The sequence below is a fragment of the Dendrobates tinctorius genome, unplaced genomic scaffold, assembly GCF_039654945.1.
Source record: "Dendrobates tinctorius isolate UK_male_01 unplaced genomic scaffold, ASM3965494v1 ptg000366l, whole genome shotgun sequence".
Lineage (NCBI taxonomy): Eukaryota > Metazoa > Chordata > Amphibia > Anura > Dendrobatidae > Dendrobates > Dendrobates tinctorius.
Window position 1 is genome coordinate 2,445,952 of NW_027362032.1, and position 8,210 is coordinate 2,454,161.

Sequence of the window (8,210 nt, forward strand, 5' to 3'; positions counted from 1 at the left end):
CCCCTTAAAAAATAAAAATAAAAAACGAAGCAAAAAATAATGATTTGTTATCATACCGCCAAACAAAAAGTGTAATAACGCGCGATCAAAAAGACGCATATAAATATCCATGGTACCGCTGAAAACGACATCTTGTCCCGCAAAAAACGAGCTGCCAAACAGCATCATCAGCAAAAAAATAAAAAAGTTATAGCTCGCAGAATAAAGCGATGCAAAAATAATTATTTTTTATATAAAATAGTTTTCATTGCATAAAACCAACAAAACATAAAAAAAAACGACCTAAATAAGGTATCGCTGTAACCGTACTGACACGAAGAATAAAAACGCTTTATCAATTTTATCGCACGCGGAACGGTGTAAACGCACCCCCCCAAAAGAAATTCATGAAACGCTGGTTTTTGTTCATTCTGCGTCCCAAAAATCGGAATAAAAAGTGATCAAAAAATGTCACGTGCCCGAAAATGGTACCAATAAAAACGTCAACTCGTCCCGCAAAAAATAAGACCTCACATGACTCGGTGGGTCAAAATACGGAAAAATTATAGCTCTCAATATGTGGTGATGCAAAAACTATTTTTACAATAAAAAGCGTCTTTTAGCGTGTGACAGCTGCCAAACATAAAAACCGCCATAAATAGTAAATCAAACCCCCCGTTATCACCCCCTTAGTTAGGGAAAAATAAAATTAAAAAATGTATTTATTTCCATTTTCCCGTTAGGGTTAGGGCTAGGGTTAGTGCTAGGGTTAGGGCTCAGATTAGGGTTAGGGGTGTGTTGGGGTTAGGGTTGGAGTTATAATTGGGGGTTTCCACTGTTTGGGCACATCAGGGGCTCTCCAAATGCAACATGGCGTCTGATCTCAATTCCAGCCAATTCTGAGTTAAAAAAGTCAAATGGTGCTCCTTCCCTTCCAAGCTCTGCCATGCGCCCAGTGTTTTACCCCCACATGTATCAGCCTACTCAGGTCAAATTGCAAATCAATTTTTGGGGTCCAATTTCTCCTGTTACCCTTAGGAAAATAAAAAATTGGGGGCAAAAATATCATTTTTGTGGAAAAAAATGATTTTTTTATTTTCACGTCCGAGCGTTATAAACTTCTGTGAAGCACTTGGGGGTTCAAAGTGCTCACCACACATCTAGATAAGTTCCGTGGGGGGCCTAGTGTCCAAAATGGGGTCACTTGTGGGGAGTTTCAATAGTTTAGGTACATCAGGGGCTCTCCAAACGCACATGACACCCGCAGACCATTCCATCAAAGTCTGCATTCCAAAATGTCACTGCTTCCCTTCCGAGCACCGACGTGTGTCCATACAGTAGTTTTCTCCCACATATGGGGTGTCAGCGTACTCAGGACAAATTGGACAACATCTTTTGGGGTTCAATTTCTCCTGTTACCCTTGGGAAAATAAAAAAAATTGGGGACTAATTGATCATGCTTGTGGAAAAAATACGATTTTTTTATTTTCATGCCCGGGCATTATAAACTTCTGTGAAGCCTTTGGGGGTTCAAAGTGCTCACCTCACATCTAGATAAGTTCCTTAGGGGGTCTCGTTTCCAAAATGGGGTCATTTGTGGGGGTTTCCACTGTTTAGGTACATTAGGGGCTCTCCAAAGGCAACATGACACCCGCAGACCATTCCATCAAAGTCTGCATTCCAAAACGTCACTACTTCCCTTCTGAGCCCCGACGTGTGTCCATACAGTAGTTTTCTCCCACATATGGGGTGTCAGCGTACTCAGGACAAATTGGACAACATCTTTTGGGGTTCAATTTCTCCTGTTACCCTTGGGAAAATAAAAAAATTGGGGACTAATTGATCATGTTTGTGGAAAAAATACGATTTTTTTATTTTCATGCCCTGGCATTATAAACTTCTGTGAAGCCTTTGGGGGTTCAAAGTGCTCACCTCACATCTAGATAAGTTCCTTAGGGGGTCTAGTTTTCAAAATGGGGTCATTTGTGGGGGGTTTCCACTGTTTAGGTACATTAGGGGCTCTCCAAAGGCAACATGACACCCGCAGACCATTCCATCAAAGTCTGCATTCCAAAATGTCACTACTTCCCTTCCGAGCCCCGACGTGTGTCCATACAGTAGTTTTCTCCCACATATGGGGTATCAGCATACTCAGGACAAATAGGACAACAACTTTTGGGGTCCAATTTCTCCTGGTACCGTTGGGAAAATAAAAAAATGGTGACTAAAAGATCATGTTTGTGGAAAAAATACGAATTTTTTATTTTCACGCCCGGGCGTTATAAACTTCTGTGAAGCACTGGGGAGTTCAAAGTGCTCACCACACATCTAGATAAGTTCCTTGGGGGGTCTAGTTTACAAAATGGTGTCATTTGTGGGGGGTTTCCACTGTTTAGGTACATCAGGGGTTTTCCAATCGCGACATGGTGTCCGATCTCAATTCCAGCCAAAAACATCAAATGGCGCTGCTTCCCTTCCGAGCTCTGCCATGCGCCCAAATAGTGGTTTACCCCCACATGTGGGGTATCAGCGTACTCAGGACAAATTGCACAATAACTTTTAGGGTCCTGTTACCCTTGGAAAAATAAGAATTGAAGGTGAAAAGATCATTTTTGTGGAAAAAATATGATTTTTTAATTGTACGGCTTTATGTTATAAACTTCTGTGAAGCCCTTGGGGGTTCAAAGTTCTCACCACACATCTAGATAAGTTCCTTAGGGGGTCTAGTTTCCAAAATGGTGTCATTTGTGGGGGATTTCCACTGTTTAGGTACATCAGGGGTTTTCCAATCGCGACATGGTGTCCGATCTCAATTCCAGCCAAAAACGTCAAATGGCGCTGCTTCCCTTCCGAGCTCGGCCATGCGCCCAAATAGTGGTTTACCCCCACATGTGGGGTATCAGCGTACTCAGGACAAATTGCACAATAACTTTTAGGGTCCTGTTACCCTTGGAAAAATAAGAATTGAGGGTGAAAAGATCATTTTTGTGGAAAAAATATGATTTTTTAATTGTACGGCTGTATGTTATAAACTTCTGTGAAGCCCTTGGGGGTTCAAAGTTCTCACCACACATCTAGATAAGTTCCTTAGGGGGTCTAGTTTCCAAAATGGTTTCATTTGTGGGGGGTTTCCACTGTTTTGGTACATCAGGGGTTTTCCAATCGCGACATGATGTCCGATCTCAATTCCAGCCAAAAACGTCAAATGGCGCTGCTTCCCTTCCGAGCTCTGCCATGCGCCCAAATAGTGGTTTACCCCCACATGTGGGGTATCAGCGTACTCAGGACAAATTGCACAATAAATTTTAGGGTCCTGTTACCCTTGGGAAAATAAAAATTGGGGTGAAAAGATCATTTTTGTGGAAAAAATGATTTTTTAATTGCACCGCTGTACGTTATAAACTTCTGTAAAGCCCTTGTGGGTTCAAAGTTCTCACCGCATATCAAGATAAGTTCCTTGGGGGTCTAGTTTCCAAAATGGGGTCACTTGTAGGAGGTTTCCACTGTTTAGGTACATCAGGGACTCTCCAAACGTGACATGGCGTCCGATCTGAATTCCAGCCAATTTTGCATTGAAAAAGTCAAACGGCACTCCTTCCATTCTGAGCTCTGCCATGCGCCGAAACAGTCGTTCCCCCCCACATATAAGGTTTCAGCGCACTCAGGACAAATTGCACAATAACTTTTACAGTCCAATTTCTCCTGTTACCCTTGGTAAAATAAAAAAAATTGAACCTGAAGTTTTTTTTTGTGAAAAAAAGTTAGATGTTCATTTTTTTTTAAATATTCAAAAAAATTCCTGTGACGCACTTAAAGGGTTAATAAACTTCTTGAATGTGGTTTTGAGCACCTTAAGGGGTGCAGTTTTTAGAATGGTGTCACTTTTGGGTATTTTCTATCATATAGACCCCTCAAAGTGGCTTCAAATGTGATGTGGTCCTAAAAATAAAATGGTGTTGTAAAAATGAGAAATCACTGGTCAACTTTTAACCCTTATAACTTCCTAACAAAAAAAAAATTTTGGTTCCAAAATTGTGCTGATGTAAAGTAAACATGTGGGAAATATTAGTTATCAAGTTTTTTGTGTGCCGTATCTCTGTGATTTAAGGGCATAAAAACTCAAAGTTGGAAAATTGCGAAGTTTTCAAAATTTTCGCCAAATTTCCATTTTTCTCACAAATAAACGCAAGTTATTTGAATGAAATTTTACCACTAACATGAAGTACAATATGTCACGAGAAAACAATGTCAGAATCACCGGGATCCATGGAAGCGTTCCAGAGTTATGACCTCATAAAGGGACAGTGGTCAGAATTGTAAAAATTGGCCCAGTCATGAACGTGCAAACCACCCTTGGGGGTGAAGGGGTTAATCTGTAAGACCTGTAGCCACCATCTTTTAGCCACATTTAAAAAGCCATCCTGTAAGATTCCAGCCGCTTGCAAACTTAAGAAAATAATCATTCTCCTTCTCGTAAGCTAATCGGCAGCGTCCAGTCGGATGAGTGTCTATGGTCCCTGCTTAGCACCTCCTCTGACCCCACAATTGCCATCCTCCTGCCTTTACTGACGTGGCTGACGCCTCCTATGTCATCCAGTCTGTTGCGCTGCGCAGCTCCTGTTCCCTCCTGTGCAGGTGCGAGAGCTGGACAGACAGTGGATGACACAGGAGACGTCAGCCATGTCAATCAAGGCAGGAGAGACGGTGAATCAGGCCCATAGTGAGCAACAAAAACCGCTGTGCACATGATGCTGAAAATTCAGCGCGGAAACACAGCGGTTTATTTTCCACAGCATGTCAATTCTTTGTGCGGATTCCGCAGCGGTTTTACACCTATTCCATTATAGAGAAAACCAAAAACAAAACACAAAACAAATATCCTGGAATAAAAAAGTAAAAAAATATATTGCAAAAATTGCATGAAGGTAGTAATAATAGTAATAATAAGGGTATTTAGTTAACATAATTTTGATCAAAATAATGTAGAAGCCATCCCGCCACGTCACGGCAACCCTTGTGGGACAGTCCTAACTCTTGTATTTAAAACCTTTCCACTTGTCAAGTGACGTAAATGTGAACAAGGACAGAGGGACTGAACCACCAGTAATAGTGTAGGCCAGACAGGATGGATTTTCCAACTCAGAAGCAGGGCGGTCACACCCTTATATGCACAGAATGTGCAATGAAACAAATGAGAAACTGGGTCTGAGCAGAAAAAGTAAATTAATGTGCATGCAAATTGTAATTGCATATGAACACATGACCTTTACACAGAGAAAACCAAAAGCAAAACACAAAACAAATATCCTGGAATAAAAAAGTAAAAAAATATATTGCAAAAATTGCATGAAGGTAGTAATAATAGTAATAATAAGGGTATTTAGTTAACATAATTTTGATCAAAATAATGTAGAAGCCATCCCGCCACGTCACGGCAACCCTTGTGGGACAGTCCTAACTCTTGTATTTAAAACCTTTCCACTTGTCAAGTGACGTAAATGTGAACAAGGACAGAGGGACTGAACCACCAGTAATAGTGTAGGCCAGACAGGATGGATTTTCCAACTCAGAAGCAGGGCGGTCACACCCTTATATGCACAGAATGCGCAATGAAACAAATGAGAAACTGGGTCTGAGCAGAAAAAGTAAATTAATGTGCATGCAAATTGTAATTGCATATGAACACATGACCTTTACACAGAGAAAACCAAAAGCAAAACACAAAACAAATATCCTGGAATAAAAAAGTAAAAAAATATATTGCAAAAATTGCATGAAGGTAGTAATAATAGTAATAATAAGGGTATTTAGTTAACATAATTTTGATCAAAATAATGTAGAAGCCATCCCGCCACGTCACGGCAACCCTTGTGGGACAGTCCTAACTCTTGTATTTAAAACCTTTACCTATTCCATTATAGGAATCTGCAGGTGTAAAAACGCAGAGCAAATCCGCACTAAATCCGCAGGAACCTGCAGGTAAAACACAGGTCGTCTTACCTGCGGATTCTGCAGAATCCATGCAGAAAAATCCACAATGGAATAAGCAACGTGTGCACATACCCTTAGTCTCTGTCCAGCTTGCAGGATAAACAAGACATAAAAGTTTAAAGGGGTTGTCCACTACATTAAATTAACCCCCAAAGTATCCCCCCAGGCCCCTAATGAATTTTGTAAATACCTCATGTTGCCTATACTGCCTGTGAGTGGCGTTATCGCTGGCCGCTCACAGGCAGCACGTAACCCAGCGCTGATGTCACAAGTGAGGCGTGACTCAGCGCTGGGTCCCCGCAGTGGCTGCTGGGTTGTGGGCGGGGTTACCCCCGGGGTCACACCCAGCATCCACCCAGCATCCACTGCGCGCTTTCTCAATGAATGGGCGCTTGGTGGATGCCGGGTGTGATGCGGGGGGATAATCGCTCCCACAGCCTGGCAGCCAGCGCGGAAGGAGGAAGATGGACCCCCGGCTGCTGCCAGCACTTGTCGGGACGTCAGCGGAAGCAAGAGCCGGCTGCAGCCAGGGGTCATGTGCTGCCTGTGAGCGGCCAGCGATAGCGACGCTCACAGGCAGTATAGGCAACATGAGGTATTTACAAAATTCATTAGGGGCGCCAGGGGGATACATTGGGGGGTTAATTTAAAGTAGTGGACAACCCCTTTAAGAACCTTCATTGCTTTATATATCTGTATGTATATATTCGACCAACAGATTAGACATATCAAATAGTAAATGACATGTGCCAAGACACTCATCAGTCCTCATGTTGTGTCCAGTGAGTCCCTGGTCCTCGGTGCTGCTCCTAGCCTCCTTGGCTGTCAGGCTCCTTCCAGACAGAAGCAGAAGAGTGCAGACAGTGAGCTCAGCTCACAGTCAGAGGCAGAGCAAGCCCCGCTGCGTCCAGGCTTTTGGGGCTGATGACTTCTCTGCAGCAGGGAGCTTTGAAGGAGAGCGCGCTCATCCTGGATTGGGTGGGTAACCTTCCTTCCCCCTCTCCTCCACAAACTGCAGAAGAGTGGTTACATGACTCACTCCCTGCACTCTGATACATGTGAAGTACAAACGCCAGCCCTGACAGTAGCTCCAGGTGGGCCCGCTCTCAAGCACAGTGTTACATCGCATCATCTTCTTCTCATTCAGGTCTCTACAATATCGGATCCTCTCAGTGAAGATCTTCTACCAAAGAAAATATTCTTGATTTACCCATCAAGGATGGGTATGGACAGAGACAAGATGGCGGAGAGAATGTTACACCTCACCCTAGAGATCCTCTTCCGTCTCACTGGAGAGGTGAGAGATTCTGATGACGTCACATTCTATCATTCTTATCTATGGGAATAACATATGGACAGAACTGGAGAGGTGAGGACTCTGGAAATGTCTGTAGTGAGATTTATTAATGTGTCTCTCCATAACCAGGATTACACAGTGGTGAAGAAGACCTCTAGTGATCGCTGTCAGGACCCTGTGTCTGAGGGATCTGGAAGACCCCTGAGCCCAATCACGGGGCCTCCACCTCACCCCCTAATCCGTGAGGATATCAATGACCAGAAGATCCTAGAACTCATCTACAAGATGTTTGAGCTGCTGACTGGAGAGGTGACACTGCTGGGAATGCCTGGACATTATACAGAAACACTATGAAGGGATCGGGGGATGACGGTATCATTGTATGTGTCAGGTTCCTATAAGGTGTCAGGAGGTCGCTGTCTATTTCTCCATGGAGGAGTGGGAGTATTTAGAAGGACACAGCGATCTAGAATCATAGAATCGTAGAGTTGGAAGGGACCTCCTGGGCCATCTGGTCCAACCCCCTGCTCAAAGCAGGATTCGCTAAATCATCCCAGTCAGATGTCTGTCCAGCCTCTGTTTGAAGACTTCCATTGAAGGAGAACTCACCACTTCTCGTGGCAGCCTGTTCCACTCATTGATCACTCTAACTGTCAAAAAGTTTTTTCTAATATCTAATCTGTGTCTCCTCCCATTCAGTTTCATCCCATTGCTTCTAGTCTTTCCTTGTGCAAATGAGAATAAAGTTAATCCTTCTACAATGTGACAGCCCTTTAGATATTTGTAGACAGCAATTAAGTCTCCTCTCAGTCTTCTCTTTTGCAAACTAAACATTCCCAAATCCTGCAACCTTTCCTCATAAGACAGGGTTTGCAGACCGGTCACCATTCTGGTCGCTCTTTTCTGAACTTGCTCCAGTTTGTTGATGTCTTTTTTAAAATGT

The 8,210-nt window shown here is 43.1% G+C and overlaps 1 protein-coding gene across 1 annotated transcript; it reads left to right on the forward strand.

Annotated features, from left to right (window-relative positions):
• Positions 1-6,621: 6,621 nt before the first annotated feature.
• On the forward strand, positions 6,622-7,834 carry LOC141075598 (oocyte zinc finger protein XlCOF29-like). Its single transcript, XM_073562709.1, has 3 exons — positions 6,622-7,267; positions 7,397-7,576; positions 7,659-7,834. The coding sequence occupies exons 1-3, from the start codon at positions 7,001-7,003 to the stop codon at positions 7,743-7,745; spliced, it is 534 nt and encodes a 177-aa protein (XP_073418810.1). The 5' UTR covers positions 6,622-7,000; the 3' UTR covers positions 7,746-7,834.
• The last annotated feature ends 376 nt before the right edge of the window (positions 7,835-8,210 follow it).

Bases quoted from the DNA above. Each gene is read 5' to 3' on its own strand.
- LOC141075598 (XM_073562709.1), top strand. From the start codon at position 7,001: ATGACTCACTCCCTGCACTCTGATACATGTGAAGTACAAACGCCAGCC. The intron at 7,268-7,396 runs GTGAGAGATTCT...CTCCATAACCAG, and splicing joins TCTTCCGTCTCACTGGAGAG to GATTACACAGTGGTGAAGAA. The intron at 7,577-7,658 runs GTGACACTGCTG...TGTATGTGTCAG, and splicing joins TTGAGCTGCTGACTGGAGAG to GTTCCTATAAGGTGTCAGGA.